Source organism: Aquarana catesbeiana, linkage group LG03, assembly GCF_042186555.1.
Source record: "Aquarana catesbeiana isolate 2022-GZ linkage group LG03, ASM4218655v1, whole genome shotgun sequence".
Classification (NCBI taxonomy): domain Eukaryota; kingdom Metazoa; phylum Chordata; class Amphibia; order Anura; family Ranidae; genus Aquarana; species Aquarana catesbeiana.
The window spans coordinates 428,012,181-428,030,275 of record NC_133326.1 but is presented as its reverse complement, the minus strand read 5'-3'; the positions used below and the strand labels follow the sequence as shown (position 1 = coordinate 428,030,275).

Genomic DNA, 18,095 nt, shown 5'->3' with positions numbered 1-18,095 from the left:
CATGGCAGAGTATGGCGGGGAATTGCAGAGTATGGCGGGGGTATTGCAGAGTATTGCACAGCATTGCAGAGTATTGCACAGCATTGCAGAGTATTGCACAGCATTGCAGAGTATTGCACAGCATTGCAGAGTATTGTGGGGGCATTGCAGAGTATTGCACAGCATTGCAGAGTATTGTGGGGGCATTGCAGAGTATTGCACAGCATTGCAGAGTATTGTGGGGGCATTGCAGAGTATTGCACAGCATTGCAGAGTATTGTGGGGGTATTGCAGAGTATTGCACAGCATTGCAGAGTATTGCACAGCATTGCAGAGTATTGTGGGGGTATTGCAGAGTATTGCACAGCATTGCAGAGTATTGTGGGGGTATTGCAGAGTATTGCACAGCATTGCAGAGTATTGTGGGGGTATTGCAGAGTATTGCACAGCATTGCAGAGTATTGTGGGGGTATTGCAGAGTATTGCACAGCATTGCAGAGTAGTGAGGGATGGCTGAGCATGGATGGATGGATGGCTGGATGTCTCTGTGCAGCGCTGTGGGCACTACACATCCAGCCCACAGCGCTGCAGACATCCATCCATCCCCCTCTCCGCTCACAGTGTACCGATCGGTACACAGGAGGGGAGGAGAGGAACCGGCGTCATCAGATGACGCCGGTCTGTTTACGTGTGATCGCGCCGTCATTTGACGGCGCGATCACATGGTAAACGGCCGCGATCAGCGGCCATTTACCGGGATCCGTGATGCGCCGGGTCCTCTGGACCCGGCGGTCACGGATGTGTTCGGGTGCGCGCCCCAGGGGGCGCGCGAGAGGGGAATTCCGGGAGGACGTCATATGACGTCCTCCCAGAGTTATCCAACCGCCCTGCAGCCGTCATTCGGCTATGGGCCGGTTGGTAAGTGGTTAAATCCTTATATGGTCATTCACATCCTGTGAGGTCATATCCTGTGTTCATTTCTTGTGAGGTCACAAGCTTTGTAAGAGGTGTTTGGCTGTTGGAGGCCGAACCCTCAAGATTTGGGACTTGCTATTGATATGCTAATAAAGTGGCTCACTCAGACAGCTGAGGAAGGCTGGCTGGCAGTGTGTTTTTGGAACTGGAAACATGAGGTTGTGATTCTATTTGTAAGCATGAGGCACACACCAGAGGATGAGCTGGACCAGAGGAGAGACATATGATCAAAAGGTGAGATGGTATTATATCATTAGACAAAATTGTTATTATGATTAGAAACAGGAGATTTGGCTGTGTGCTTTGCGTACAACAAAATTTCACTAACAGAATGGCGAGCCAGGTACTTTATGGAGCAGACAGAACCCCCGTCCACATCGGTGAGAAAAGGGGGGAGAATGGATCCCAGTCTAGACATTTCTTTCCCCCCATATTGCCCCTGTAACCCCATCCACAACTCACCTCTGTACCCACCATCCACAGCTCATCTTTGTAACCTTCTCCCATCCACAGCTCACCTCTGTACCCCAAATCTCACCTCAGTACCCCCTCATCCACAACTCACCTCTGTACCCCTCTCCCATCCACGGCTCACCTCTGTACCCCCCCAATATTGCCTCTGTACCCCATCCACAGCTCATCTCTGTACCCCCCCATCTCGCCTCTGTACCCCCCATCCACAGCTCATCTTTGTACCCTCCTCCCAACCACAGCTTATCTCTGTACCCCACAATCTCACCTCTATACCCCCCATCCACAGCTCACCTCTGTACCCCCTCTCCCATCCACAGCTCATTTCTGTACCCTCGCAAACTTGCCTTTGTACCCCCCTCCCATCCATAGCTCATCTCTGTACCCCCCCAATTTCACCTCTGTACCCCCCATCTACTGCTCACCTCTGTACCCCCATCCACAGCTCACCACTGTACCCCCATCTCGCCTCTGTACCCCCCTCCCATCCACAGCTCACCTCTGAACCCCCCTCCCATCCACAGCTCACCTCTGAACCCCCCTCCCATTCACAGCTCACATCTGTACCCCCTCCTATCCACTCCAATCTCACCACTGTATCCCCCCATCCACAGCTCACCTCTGTACCCTCCCTCCCATCCACAGCTCACCTCTCTACCCTCTTCAATCATAGCTCACCTCTGTACATCCCCCCCCCATTTACAGCTCACCCCTGTACTCCCCTCCCCATCCACAGATCTCCTCTGTACCCCCCATCCACAGCTCACCTCTGTACACCCTCATCCGCAGCTCACCCCTTTACCCCCCAATATCGGTACCCCTTCATCCACAGCTCATCTCTGTACCCCTCTCCCATCCACGGCTCACCTCTGTACCCCCTCCAATATCGCCTCTGTATCTCATCCAAGGCTCACTTCTGTACCCCCCCAATATCACCTCTGTACCCCTCATCCACAGCTCATCTTTGTACCCTCCTCCCATCCACAGCTTATCTCTGTACCCCCCAATCTCACCTCTGTACCCCCCATCCAAAGCTCACCTCTGTACCTCCTCTCCCATCCACAGCTCACTTCTGTACCCTCACAAACTTGCCTTTGTACCCCCTCCCATCCACAGCTCATCTCTGTACCCCCCCAAATTTCACCTCTGTACCCCCATCCACTGCTTACTTCTGTACCCACCGTCCACAGCTCACCTCTGTACCCTCCCTCCCATCCACAGCTCACCTCTCTACCCTCTTCAATCATAGCTTACCTCTGTACATCCCCCCCATTTACAGCTCACCCCTGTACTCCCCTTCCCATCCACAGATCCCCTCTGTACCTCCCCATCCACAGCTCACCTCTGTACACCCTCATCTGCAGCTCACCCCTTTACCCCCCAATATCGGTACCCCTTCATCCACAGCTCACCTCTGTACCCCTCTCCCATCCTTGGCTCACCTCTGTACCCCCTCCAATATCGCCTCTGTATCTCATCCAAGGCTCACTTCTGTACCCCCCAATCTCACCTCTGTACCCCCCATCCACAGCTAATCTTTGTACCCTCTGTTGTGGAAAATTTCATATTAATGTAATGTCATAAGTCTCCCAGTGTGTGTTCAATCACAGCCCGCTCTAATAGCTGACTGGGGCAGACCAACGCTGGTTGAGATCTGTTTGGTAGCGAAAAGCTCTTTGGGGATGTAGGGAAATGTTTGTGGAGTGGGGACATGTCCGCCAGCTAAAGGCCCCTGTGCGATGCACAGAATGATCGTCTGGTGGGGATGTGTTCGCTCTGCAAAGACATTATCGGTTTACGAGTGTGCTCTCATGCTGCCCCTGTGTGCCTGATCAACACATTTGTGGCCCAATGAATGTACGCCTGCCGATAATCTCTCGTCCACAAAGACAGTAGAATAATCCAGGTATACATTGTTCTCTGGAACAATGTATAATAGGGATTTCTATCAACGGAAATACGGGAGTCTTTTGGGTTCTGGTTGGACACAGGGTTAATGTTTGAAAGCCATGTGGCTTCTAAAAACATACATGCACCCTGTTCTCTGCTCAGACACACCCATAAGGCTCCTGTAGTCATTGTTCATTGGTTGTTGCATTTTCCTGTGTTGTTAAATCCTTATATGGTCATTCACATCCTGTGAGGTCATATCCTGTGTTCATTTCTTGTGAGGTCACAAGCTTTGTAAGAGGTGTTTGGCTGTTGGAGGCCAAACCCTCAAGCTTTGGGGCTTGCTATTGATATGCTAATAAAGTGGCTCACTCAGACAGCTGAGGAAGGCTGGCTGGCAGTGTGTTTTTGGAACTGGAAACATGAGGTTGTGATTCTATTTGTAAGCATGAGGCACACACCAGAGGATGAGCTGGACCAGAGGAGAGACATATGATCAAAAGGTGAGATGGTATTATATCATTAGACGAAATTGTTATTATGATTAGAAACAGGAGATTTGGCTGTGTGCTTTGCGTACAACCAAATTTCGCTAACACCTCCTCCCATCCACAGCTTATCTCTGTACCCCCCAATCTCACCTCTGTACCCCCCATCCACAGCTCACCTCTGTACCCCCTCTCCCATCCACAGCTCACTTCTGTACCCTCAGAAAATTGCCTTTGTACCCCCTCCCATCCACAGCTCATCTCTGTACCCCCCAAATTTCACCTCTGTACCCCCATCCACTGCTTACTTCTGTACCCACCGTCCACAGCTCACCTCTGTACCCCCATCTCGCCTCTGTACCCCCCTCCCATTCACAGCTCACCTCTGTACCCCCATCCACAGCTCACCTCTGTACCCTCTCATCCACAGCTCACCTCTGTACCCTCTTATCCTCAGCTCACCTCTGTACCCTCTCATCCACAGCTCACCTCTGTACCCTCTTATCCTCAGCTCACCTCTGTACCCCCCAATATCGCCTCTGTAACCCCATCCACAGCTCATCTCTGTACCCCCCATCCACAGCTCACCTCTGTACCCCCCCAATATTGCCTCTGTAACCCCATCCACAGCTCAGCTCTGTACCCCCCATCCACAGCTCACCTCTGTACCCCCTAATCTCACATCTGTACCCCTTCATCCACAGCTCACCTCGGTACCCCCAAATCTCACCTCTGTACCCCCTCTCTTATCCACAGCACACCTCTGTACCCCTCTCCCAACCACGGCTCATCTCTGTACACCCTAATCTCAGCTCTGTACCCCCATCCACAGCTCGCCTCTGTACCCCCTCTCTCATCCACAGCTCACCTCTGTACCCCTCCAATATCGCCTGTGTACCCCCCCATATTGCCTCTGGAACCCCATCCACAACTCACCTCTGTACCCCCCCATCCACAGCTCACCCATTTACCCCCTCATCCACAGCTCATCTTTGTACCCTCCTCCCATCCACAGCTCACCTCTGTACCCTCCATCCACAGCTCACCTCTGTACCCCAAATCTCACCTCCGTACCCCCTTATCCACAGCTCACCTCTGTACCCCTCTCCCATCCACGGCTCACCTCTGTACCCCCCCAATATCGCCTCTGTACCCCCCCATCCACAGCTTCATCTTTGTACCCTCCTCCCATCCACAGCTTATCTCTGTACCCCACAATCTCAACTCTATATCCCCCATCCACAGCTCACCTCTGTACCCCCTCTCCCATCCACAGCTCACTTCTGTACCCTCGTAAACTTGCCTTTGTACCCCCCTTCCGTCCACAGCTCATCTCTGTACCCCCCATCCACTGCTCACCTCTGTACCCCTATCCACAGCTCACCTCTGTACCCCCCATCTCGCCTCTGTACCCCCCTCCCAGCCACAGCTCACCTCTGTACCCTCCTCCCATCCACAGCTCACCTCTGTATCCCCATCCACAGCTCACCTCTGTACCCTCTTATCCACAGCTCACCGCTGTACCCTCTTATCCACAGATCACCTCTGTACCCTCTCATCCACAGCTCACCTCTGTACCCTCTCATCCACAGCTCACCTCTGTACCCCCCCAATATCGCCTCTGTACCACCATCCACAGCTCATCTCTGTACCCCCCATCCACAGCTCACCTCTGTACCCCCTAATATTGCCTCTGTACCCCCCATATTGCCTCTGTAACCCCATCCACAACTCACCTCTGTACCCCCCATCCACAGCCCATCTTTGTAACCTCCTCCCATCCACAGCTCACCTCTGTACCCCCCATCCACAGCTCACCTCTGTACCCCAAATCTCACCTCAGTACCCCCTCATCCACAGCTCACCTCTGTTCCCCTCTCCCATCCACGGCTCACCTCTGTACCCCCCAATAGTGCCTCTATACCCCATCCACAGCTCATCTCTGTACCCCCCAATCTCGCCTCTGTATCCCCCATCCACAGCTCACCTCTGTACCCCCTTTCCCATCCAAAGCTCACTTCTGTACCCTCGCAAACTTGCCTTTGTACCCCCCTCCCGGCCACAGCTCATCTCTGTACTCCCCCAATTTCACCTCTGTACCCCCCATCCACTGCTCACCTCTGTACCTCCATCCACAGCTCACCTCTGTAGCCCCCATCCACAGCTCACCTCTGTACCGCTCATCTCGCCTCTGTACCCTCTCATCCGCAGCTCACCTCTGTACCCTCTCATCCACAGCTCACCTCTGTACCCTTTCATCCTCAGCTCACCTCTGTACCGCCCCCCAATATCGCCTCTGTACCACCATCCACAGCTCATCTCTGCACCCCCCCCAATATTGCCTCTGCACCCCATCCACAGCTCACCTCTGTACCCCCCATCCACAGCTCACCTCTGTACCCCCAAATCTCACCTCTGTATCCCCCATCCACAGTTCATATTTGTACCCTCCTCCCATCCACAGCTCATCTCTGTACCCCCTAATCTCACCTCTGTGCCCCCTCATCCACAGCTCACCTCTGTACCCCTCTCCCAACCACGGCTCATCTCTGTGCCCCCCAATCTTAGCTCTTTACACCCATCCACAGCTCGCCTCTGTACCCCCTCTTCCATCCACACCTCACCTCTGTACCCCCCAATCTCACCTCTGTACCCCCCATCCACAGCTCATCTTTATACCCTCCTCCCATCCACAGCTCATCTCTGTCCCCCCCAATCTCACCTCTGTACCCCCCATCCACAGCTCACCTCTGTATCCCCTCTCCCATCCACAGCTTACTTCTGTACCCCCACAATCAACTCTTTTGAAACATTTACAGTTGGGCTTTAGTATGAGTTTTGTCATCCAAAACTGCTGAGTATCTCTATGTGGATACAGCCTTTGGTATACCGATTGCCCGGCTACATCAGAGATACGAGCACAGTCCCTATGTGTGGGCCACACTAGACGTGAGGGCACTCTATTCGTCGATCCCCCACAGCGCTGGATTGCAGTCCATCCAATATCATCTTCAACGCTACAGCTCCTACTCTCAGGAGCTACAGGAGTTTAATCTGTTAAGTGTTGAGCTTTTATTAAAGCACAATTATTTTTTATTTTATAGCGCATATTATGTCCAGCGCTGTGGGGCCTCGATGGGTGCTAGATTCTCACCGTCCATGGCAAACCTCTTTATGGGTTGGTGGGAGGAACAAGTTTTGTTCTCTCCCAGCAACCCTTTTGCTAAGCAGATTGTTTGTTATGGTCGTTTCATTGATGACCTCGTGATGATGTGGGATGGTGACATTATGGGATTGCATGAATTTTTGAAATTTCTGAATGATAATCAGTTAAATCTACATTTTTCAATTGAGCATGATGTTTCCAGTATCAACTTTTTAGACATCACCCTAAAGGGTGATCCAACCACAGGTGATGTTTCAACATGCACCTATAGGAAACTTTGCTCTGGTAACACTACGTTTTTTGCAACCAGTTGTCATCCATCCCACACCATCAATGCCATCCCTTATGGGGAGTTTATTCAATCTAAACATAACTGTTCAACAAACTCAACCTTTGAACTAGAATGTAAAGTCATCCATCAGCGCTTATTGGACCGAGGTTATAACGAATCTGTTATACACCAAGGACTAGAAAGGGTTTTGATGATGGACAGAGAGGAATTACTGTCAGATAAGCCTAAAACTGAGAGAGAGCATACAAATAAAAATAATAACAAACCTCATCAATCTTACAACTCTAGGAATAGAAAAACGGGTAAACCTATCACATTTGTAACCACATTTTCCCAAGAATATAATCAAATAGTCAGAATAATAAAAAAGAACCTGCCAATATTACATACAGATAAAGTATTAAATGAAATTCTGCAAGCAGGTTGCCTCTTTTCTAGCCGACGTGCGCCCACACTGGGGACTGCACTATCACCTAGTCTATTTTCATCCAAACAATGCCAACCCACCTGGCTCTCCTATCCTGGCAGTTACCCTTGTAATATAAAAACCTGTAGGTACTGTAACTTGTGTGATCAGGGTAAAACATTTGTTGCCGCAGCTACAGGTGAAGAGTTTACTATAAAGCAGTACATCAACTGTGGCACAAACTATGCAGCCTCCAATATGTAGGCTGTACCACACGTCCTTTGAGAGCCCGTATAGGGGAACATTACTGTGACACAATTAACCCAAATGCTAGAAATATTTCGAATGCAACACGTCACTTTAGGGAATGTCACCAGGGCGATCTCTCCTCTTTCCGCTTTAGAGGAATAGAACAGTTGTCTCACTCACCCAGAGGAGATGACAGGGAGAGAAGGCTACTGGGGAGAGAAGCATGGTGGATTTTCAGATTAAAAACTAGATCACCTCAGGGGTTAAACCTGAGGTGGGATCTGGATTTGCACTTACATTAAACATGCCTCTCCCCAGAGCCTCCCCTCTCTTTCTCTCTTTTCCTCCTCTGGTGTCTGAATTATTATTTTTATTTTATTTTTTATTTTTTGTATCTAATGTTTTTTGTATTTCCTGGTGTGTTTTAATCATGTATATGTGCATGAGTGCATGCATGAGTGTGTGCACACATGCACTTATTATCATTCTAAGGTGTGTGACAAATAGTGGCATACATATGGATCACTCAATATGCAGTATAGCTGATTCCCCTTTTTTGGATAATTGCCTGTAGTCAATTAAGACAATTAATGGGTGGAGCCAGTGATCCTTGGAGCTACTATTTATTTTCAAAGTTTCATGCCTGTAATGTGGTTATGACTAAGGCCTTATAGGCTGAAATGCGGCAACTGGTCTTATTTGCGTTTGGTCACTGTGGCTTGTCAATAAATATTATACTTCTTAAGAGCAATCACTGGAGTGCGGATCATCTTTTCCTCATTTACCTACTCAGCCAGCGACTGTGGATCAAGCACCTGGGATCTCTGCTTTCTATGTGATGTATGGGTAGTAGCACTGACTTTTTTGTTTATAACCCCACAATCTTGCCTTTGTATCCCCCTCCCATTCACAGCTGATCTCTGTACCCCACCAATTTTACCTCTGTATCCCCCCCCTCCACAGCTCACCTCTGTACCCCCCGTCCACAGCTCACCTCTGTACCCTCTCATCCGCAGCTCACCTCTGTACCCTCTCATCCGCAGCTCACCTCTGTACCCTCTCATCCGCAGCGCACCTCTGTACCCTCTCATCCGCAGCACACCTCTGTACCCTCTCATCCACAGTGCACCTCTCATCCACAGCGCACCTCTGTACCCTCTAATCCACAGCTCACCTCTGTACCCTCTCATCCACAGCTCACCTCTGTACCCTCTCATCCACAGCGCACCTCTGTACCCTCTCATTCACAGCGCACCTCCCATCCACAGCTCACCTCTTAACCCCTCTCCCATCCACAGTTCATCTCTGTACCCCCCAATCTCACCTCTGTACCCCCTCTCCCATCCACAGCTCATCTCTGTACCCCCCAATCTCACCTCTGTACCCCCTCTCCCATCCACAGCTCATCTCTGTACCCCCCAATCTCACCTCGGTACCCCCTCTCCCATCCACAGCTCACCTCTGTACCCTCCCAATCTTGCCTCAGTATCCCCCATCCACAAAGCACCTTTGTACCCCTCTCCCATCCACAGCTCACTTCTGTACCCTTGCAAACTTCCCTTTGTACCCCCCTTCCGTCCACAGCTCATCTCTGTACCCCCCATCCACTGCTCACCTCTGTACCCCCCATCCACTGCTCACCTCTGTACCCCCCATCCACTGCTCACCTCTGTACCCCCCCTCCACTGCTCACCTCTGTACCCCCCCATCTCACCTCTGTACCCTCTCATCCGCAGCTCACCTCTGTACCCTTTCATCCTCAGCTCACCTCTGTACCCCCATCCACAGCTCATCTCTGTACCCCCCATCCACAGCTCATCTCTGTACCCCCCATCCACAGCTCACCTCTGTACCCCCCCAATATTGCCTCTGTAACCCCATCCACTGCTCACCTCTGTACCCCCCCCATCCACTGCTCACCTCTGTACCCCCCATCCACTGCTCACCTCTGTACCCCCCATCCACAGCTCACCTCTGTACCCCCCCATCTCACCTCTGTACCCTCTCATCCGCAGCTCACCTCTGTACCCTTTCATCCTCAGCTCACCTCTGTACCCCCATCCACAGCTCATCTCTGTACCCCCCATCCACAGCTCACCTCTGTACCCCCCCAATATTGCCTCTGTAACCCCATCCACAGGTCAACTCTGTACCCCCCATCCACAGCTCACCTCTGTACCCCCAAATCTCACCTCTGTATCCCCCATCCACAGTTCATATTTGTACCCTCCACAGCTCATCTCTGTACCCCCTAATCTCACCTCTGTGCCCCCTCATCCACAGCTCACCTCTGTACCCCTCTCCCAACCACGGCTCATCTCTGTGCCCCCCAATCTTAGCTGTTTACCCCCCATCCACAGCTCGCCTCTGTACCCCCTCTCCCATCCACTTCTCACCTCTGAACCCCCCAATCTCACCTCTGTACCCCCCATCCACAGCTCATCTTTGTACCCTCCTCCCATCCACAGCTCATCTCTGTACCCCCCATCCACAGCTCACCTCTGTATCCCCTCTCCCATCCACAGCTTACTTCTGTACCCCCACAATCTTGCCTTTGTATCCCCCTCCCATTCACAGCTGATCTCTGTACCCCACCAATTCTACCTCTGTACCCCCCCCTGTCCACAGCGCACCTCTGTACCCTCTCATCCACAGCGCACCTCTGTACCCTCTCATCCACAACTCACCTCTGTACCCTTTCATCCTCAGCTCACCTCTGTACCCCCCCAATATCGCCTCTGTACCACCATCCACAGCTCACCTCTTTACCCCCCCAATATTGCCTCTATAACCCCATCCACAGCTCACCTATGTATCCCCCCATCCACAGCTCATATTTGTACCCTCCTCCCATCCACAGCTCATCTCTGTACCCCCTAATCTCAGCTCTGTGCCCCCTCATCCACAGCTTAGCTCTGTGCCCCCTCATCCACAGCTCAGCTCTGTGCCCCCTAATCCACAGCTCAGCTCTGTGCCCTCTCATCCACAGCTCAGCTCTGTACCCTCTCATCCACAGCTCAGCTCTGTACCCTCTCATCCACAGCTCAGCTCTGTACCCTCTCATCCACAGCTCAGCTCTGTACCCTCTCATCCACAACTCAGCTCTGTACCCTCTCATCCACAGCTCAGCTCTGTACCCTCTCATCCACAGCTCACCTCTTAAACCCTCTCCCATCCACAGTTCACCTGTGTACCCCCCCAATCTTTCCTCTGTGCCTCCCATCCACAGCTCACCTCTGTACCCCCTCTCCCATCCACAGCTCATCTCTGTACCCCCCAATCTCACCTCTGTACCCCCTCTCCCATCCACAGCTCATCTCTGTACCCCCCAATCTCACCTCGGTACCCCCTCTCCCATCCACAGCTCACCTCTGTACCCTCCCAATCTTGCCTCTGTACCCCCCATCCACAAAGCACCTTTGTACCCCTCTCCCATCCACAGCTCAACTCTGTTCCTCCTCTCCCATTCACAGCTCACTTCTGTACCCGCCCAATCTCGCCTCTGTACCCCCCATCCACAGATTACCTCTGTCTCCACCCCCCCGTCCACAGCTCACCTCTGTACCCCCCGTCCACAGCTCACCTCTGTACCCCCCCGTCCACAGCTCACCTCTGTACCCCCCCCCGTCCACAGCTCACCTCTGTACCCCCCCCCGTCCACAGCTCACCTCTGTACCCCCCTGTCCACAGCTCACCTCTGTACCCCCCTGTCCACAGCTCACCTCTGTACCCCCCCCTGTCCACAGCTCACCTCTGTACCCCCCCCTGTCCACAGCTCACCTCTGTACCCCCCCTGTCCACAGCTCACCTCTGTACCCCCCCATCCACAGCTCACCTCTGTACCCCCTTCTCATCCACAGCTCACTTCTGTACCCCCCCTCCCATCCACAGCTCACCTCTGTACCCCCCCTCCCATCCACAGCTCACCTCTGTACCCCCCTCCCATCCACAGCTCACCTCTGTACTCCCCCCTCCCATCCACAGCTCACCTCTGTACCCCCCTCCCATCCACAGCTCACCTCTGTACTCCCCCTCCCATCCACAGCTCACCTCTGTACCCCCCCTCCCATCCACAGCTCGCCTCTGTACCCCCTCTCTCATCCATAGCTCACCTCTGTACCCTCTCATCCACAGCTCACCTCTTAACCCCTCTCCCATCCACAGTTCACCTGTGTACCCCCCAATCTTTCCACTGTGCCTCCCATTCACAGCTCACCTCTGTACCCCCTCTCCCATCCACAGCTCATCTCTGTACCCCCCCAATCTCACCTCTGTACCCCCTCTCCCATCCACAGCTCACCTCTGTACCCTCCCAATCTTGCCTTTGTACTCTGTGCTACACAAGCCTGACAGGTAGGGGCAGGAGGAACGGAGTGCTGCTCTTTCACTCCCATTCTGGTTCTACAGCTCCTGACAGAGGGGAAGAGCGGAAAGAGCAGGCTCTATCACATACAGCCCACATCTGTGCCTCTACGCTATCATAGTGTGGCTGCTTGGGAGAGCAGGCGGGGATCAGCTGTACCCGCTACTCCGGAAAAACTGCGTCTAGCACGGAGCTTTCATCCTCAGCTCACCTCTGTACCCCCATCCACAGCTCATCTCTGTACACCCCATCCACAGCTCACCTCTGTACCCCCCCAATATTGCCTCTGTAACCCCATCCACATTTCACCTCTGTACCCCCCATCCACAGCTCACCTCTGTACCCCCCCAATATTGCCTCTGTAACCCCATCCACAGGTCACATCTGTACCCCCCATCCACAGCTCACCTCTGTACCCCCAAATCTCACCTCTGTATCCCCCATCCACAGTTCATATTTGTACCCTCCTCCCATCCACAGCTCATCTCTGTACCCCCTAATCTCACCTCTGTGCCTCCTCATCCACAGCTCACCCCTGTACCCCTCTCCCAACCACGGCTCATCTCTGTGCCCCCCAATCTTAGCTCTTTACCCCCCATCCACAGCTCGCCTCTGTACCCCCTCTCCCATCCACTTCTCACCTCTGTACCCCCCAATCTCACCTCTGTACCCCCCATCCACAGCTCATCTTTGTACCCTCCTCCCATTCACAGCTCATCTCTGTTCCCCCCCAATCTCAGCTCTGTACCCCCATCCACAGCTCACCTCTGTATCCCCTCTCCCATCCACAGCTTGCTTCTGTACCCCCACAATCTTGCCTTTGTATCCCCCTCCCATTCACAGCTGATCTCTGTACCCCACCAATTCTACCTCTGTACCCCCCCCCCGTCCACAGCGCACCTCTGTACCCTCTCATCCACAGCGCACCTCTGTACCCTCTCATCCACAGCACACCTCTGTACCCTCTCATCCACAGCGCACCTCTGTACCCTCTCATCCACAGCGCACCTCTGTACCCTCTCATCCACAGCTCACCTCTGTACCCTTTCATCCTCAGCTCACCTCTGTACCCCCCCCAATATCGCCTCTGTACCACCATCCACAGCTCATCTCTGTACCCCCCATCCACAGCTCACCTCTTTACCCCCCCAATATTGCCTCTGTAACCCCATCCACAGCTCACCTCTGTACCCCCCATCCACAGCTCACCTCTGTACCCCCAAATCTCACCTATGTATCCCCCCATCCACAGTTCATATTTGTACCCTCCTCCCATCCACAGCTCATCTCTGTACCCCCTAATCTCACCTCTGTGCCCCCTCATCCACAGCTCAGCTCTGTACCCTCTCATCCACAGCTCAGCTCTGTACCCTCTCATCCACAGCTCAGCTCTGTACCCTCTCATCCACAGCTCAGCTCTGTACCCTCTCATCCACAGCTCAGCTCTGTACCCTCTCATCCACAGCTCAGCTCTGTACCCTCTCATCCACAGCTCAGCTCTGTACCCTCTCATCCACAGCTCGGCTCTGTACCCTCTCATCCACAGCTCAGCTCTGTACCCTCTCATCCACAGCTCACCTCTGTACCCCCATCCACAGTTCACCTTTGTACCTTCTCATCCACAGCTCGGCTCTGTACCCTCTCATCCGCAGCTCACCTCTGTACCCCCATCCACAGTTCACCTTTGTAGCTTTTCATCCACAGCTCACCTCTGTACCCTCCCATCCACAGCTCACCTCTTAAATCCTCTCCCATCCACAGTTCACCTGTGTACCCCCCCAATCTTTCCTCTGTGCCTCCCATCCACAGCTCACCTCTGTACCCCCTCTCCCATCCACAGCTCATCTCTGTACCCCCCAATCTCACCTCTGTACCCCCTCTCCCATCCACAGTATGTGTACATACATATAATAATATAATGTCCTACATAAATCGGTGAACAGATTACAACATCTATTTTACCAGGTCCATATAAAAATATCAAACAAGGTTTGCTAAGACATTGGTTAATAGCAGCCAGACTCGTTATTCTGCGATATTGGCGAACTACACAAGCCTCTTCAGTTAACGAATGGATAGCAGAAATGGACCTAATTGAGAAGATGGGGACCCTCCTGTCACACGAATTGGACACACATGAAAAATGTTGTCAGATATGGGCCCCCTGGAGAACATTTAGGGAATCGCCTGGAAATTAGGGGGCAAATGGAACCTTAATCTAAAAAAAAATTGGGGTATGCGTAGGAGATGTCTTCATGTTGTACCCCCTGGCCATCCTTTTGTTTGTTTGATGCTATAGTTATGGTAGTCTGCAAAATGTTATTATAAGATGTTTCTTTGGGTTTTTTTGTTTTGTTTTTTTTGGTGTGGATATACCACCAATGTATGTTTATATTGCCTATTTGTAAAAACTTAATAAAAAGATTGAAAACTAAATTTCCACAGTAAAATCATACCGTATCGTAGGATATCATGGAGGGGGGTGTGTATGACACATCTGTATTGTAAACGTATTGGTTCAATGGGAGATTTTGTTCTTAACCCATTTAGTAGTGCAAAAGTGTCAGTTTGTAGCCAATGGTTTGATATTTTGGGCTCTGTATCTTTAGATTACCACAGTAAAATCATACTATATTTTAATATATCATAAAGGGGGGTGTGTATGGCACATCTGCATTGTAAATGTATTGGTCCAATGGGAGATTTTTTTTCTGACCCATTTTGAAGTATTACAAAAAAGTCAGTTTGGAACCAATGTGTTCATATTTGGGTGTCTATCTTTAAATTTCCACAGTAAAATTATACCATATTGTAAGATATCATAGAGGGGGTGTGTATGACACATCTGCATTGTAAACGTATTGGTCCAATGGGAGATTTTGTTTTTTACCTATTTAGAAGTATTGGAAAAATGTCACTGTGTAACTAATGTGTTGGAATTTGGGGCCCTGTATCTTTAAATTTCCACAGTAAAATCATAACGTATTGTAAGATATCATAGGGGGGGGGGGGGGTGTATGACACATCTGCATTGTAAACGTATTGGTCCAATGGGAGATTTTGTTTTTGACCCATTTTAGAAGTATTGAAAAAATGTCACTGTTCAACCAATGGGTTCATATTTGGGACTCTGTATCTTTAAATGTCCACAGTAAAATCATACTATAATGTAAGATATCATAGAGGGGGGTGTGTAAGACACATCTGCATTGTAAACGTTTTGGTCCAATGGAAGATTTTGTTTCTGAACCACTTTGATGTATTACAAAAAAAGTCAGTTTGGAACCAATGGGTTCATATTTGGGGCTCTGTATCTTTAAATTTGCACAGTAAAATCATAACGTATTGTAAATGTTAGAGAGGGTGATGTATGTGTGACAACTCTGTGTAATCCTTATTTTATATATTACATTACGTTATATTTAGTTTTTCTGTGTTGAATATTCAACCAAAAAAACTTGACTGATAGCAAGACCACTGATGTGCAACTGTCTGATGGCTTGACTCCAGTGGAAGGAGAAGGGGGAGAGAGCACACATATCGCACTGCCCTCAAGCTCCCTCCTCCTTGCCGGTGTAGCATGCAGATCAGTATCCTATGAAAACTACTCCTGCTAGTGACAGCACCCCTCTCAAACTGGCACCCAAGTGACATGCCCCCCCACCCCCCCTAGTTTTGGCCCTGACCCTAGAAAACTGGAAATCCTGCAGGTACTGGAAGTATTTTGAATTCTGGAAATGCCAGAGGACCAGGGAGTCCTGGATGTAGCATAATTGTAAATTATAACAACAGCACAGATTATGTTTCCTTTTACCTAGGATAATCTGGAAATATAAATACCTGCTAGGAAGAGCCACTTCAGTTAAAGAGCTGAGCACAGTTGCTTCTTTTAACCGCAAAAAAGTAGCAAAAGGCTGTTCCATAAAGTCTACTTCACCAACAAGAACATTGGCTGCCTCTGTTCCTTTTGGGATCTTCTTTCTGAAAGTATTTTTCAGCTGAAAAAAAAAAATAACGGTTATTTTAGAGAAGAAAGATATGTAAATTATGTATTATGTTGATCATTTCCTTTGCCCATGTGCAGGGCTGTACTTTTATCGCTGGACCCCATGGGCACCCAATATTTGGTGCCTATAGGGTGATTTCCTGGTCTTAACCTGGAGTAAAATATTGAAATAATGTGTAAATAACATTATGGGTGCGTCCAATATTTATACAGAAAAATGTTGGCTCTTTAAGCATGTGCCTATAGACAGCAGAGACAAAGGAAAATGAAAATAGACCAGCCTTGTGCATTAGACTCTCTCCTTCCCTCTATTTTGACAATTCTGGTGCATCATGATTGGCCCAGCTCTTGGGAACAGGAAGAGTTCATAGTCCTGTGTAAGCTCCAGCAAATCGGTATGTAGATCACAGTTTTCTTTCCCCTGTCCTGGCAGCCAAACATCCCAGCACATGAATGAGAAACTGAATATATGCCCTGCATTAGCAAAGGAAAGGGTCACTTTAAAGTATGTGTTTATATGAAAACAAAAATGTAACAAGAACTTTTTCTGACAGGGGCTTTGGTAGGATTCCAAAAGAACTGGCAAAATGATTGGCACTCTTTAAAATAAATGATATTTCTTTTGAGTTAGAGCCATTGCTGATGGGCTTTTGTTTGTTTCAGAACTGTTTTGCTCCCCATATTCTATGGTGGTGTGCTGAACAATTTGTCAATTACAAGTTATCTTCCAGTTGTAGCTGCCCAAAAAGTCACATCATCCCCACGGTAATTTGTCCTCAGGGAGGCCTTCTGTCAAGTATGAAAACCTATAACATCAACACCTCTTCTGATTGAGTACACCAGGATTATGCAATCTACTTGCATGCAGAGGGTGCAAATAGAGAGACATTACTGTTAATGTGATGAGAGAAGATTTAACTCCCCTCTCTGCCTGCTTCATTGTAATATTTGTTGGAGAAAACAAGAATTGTTTTAAGACACTAGTGTGCCCAGGGCAAAGCTTTCATGTATGCCCCCTCTCCACCTTTTCCCTCAGGGACTTTAATAATTTGAGCATGTACACTACAGAGATTGGGTGGTCAGAATATGTAATATCTGGTTACAGTGTTCAAAATAGATTGGGTGGTCAGAATATGTAATATCTGGTTACAGTGTTCAAAATAGAGCAGTCTGGAGTATGTAAATAATAGTACAGCATATAAATCGGGGCAGCCCTAGGTATGTAATGTAAAAAGTAGTGAAAAGTTCATAATGTCAGTGGTCACTCGTGTACAATCTCCATCCTTGATCATCAGAGGAGTATAATTCCCCCCCCCCCATAACTTGTGGTCAGTGTAACCATATTAATCCTACCCATCCAGGATAGATCATACAATGACCACCTTTGAAAATAATGTTCTAATTTTTTTGTATGGGAGGGGTAGTTCTACCTATGAAATGGAGGAAGCAAGCCAAATGCATAAATAAGTGTAGCGCCCACCACCTTTAGGTGGGTGCTAATAAGTAAGTGTTAAGTAAATTGCCAGTGCTTTACCCTGTTAGTTCAGGCCTGGTCGGTAATTTGGTTGGCATTGGAAGGAGTGATAGAATAGAGGAGGGTATGGCCACCTGCATTCTGCCCTGAGAGATACTCCCTTACCTTCTATTGGAATGTTATGGAAGGAAGGTGGGCTGGGGAGAGGGTGCAGGCAGTTTGTATGGAGAGCCCTGGACCAATCATTAACTTGTATTGGCAGGGGCAGGACTCGCATATAAACTGGGGGTCACATGCTTCTAGAGGAGATGGAAGGAGTGGGATCCAGAGAAGCAG

General features: G+C 50.0%; 1 protein-coding gene across 1 annotated transcript in view; it reads right to left on the bottom strand.

The window, feature by feature from the left end:
• LOC141132416 (electrogenic sodium bicarbonate cotransporter 1-like) overlaps positions 1-18,095 on the bottom strand; it is an 890,811-nt gene that overhangs the window by 605,204 nt on the left and 267,512 nt on the right. The window contains exon 5 of the mRNA XM_073620775.1: positions 16,120-16,277. Within this exon, the coding sequence (XP_073476876.1) occupies positions 16,120-16,277 (158 nt within the window). The remainder of the gene's footprint in view (positions 1-16,119; positions 16,278-18,095) is intronic.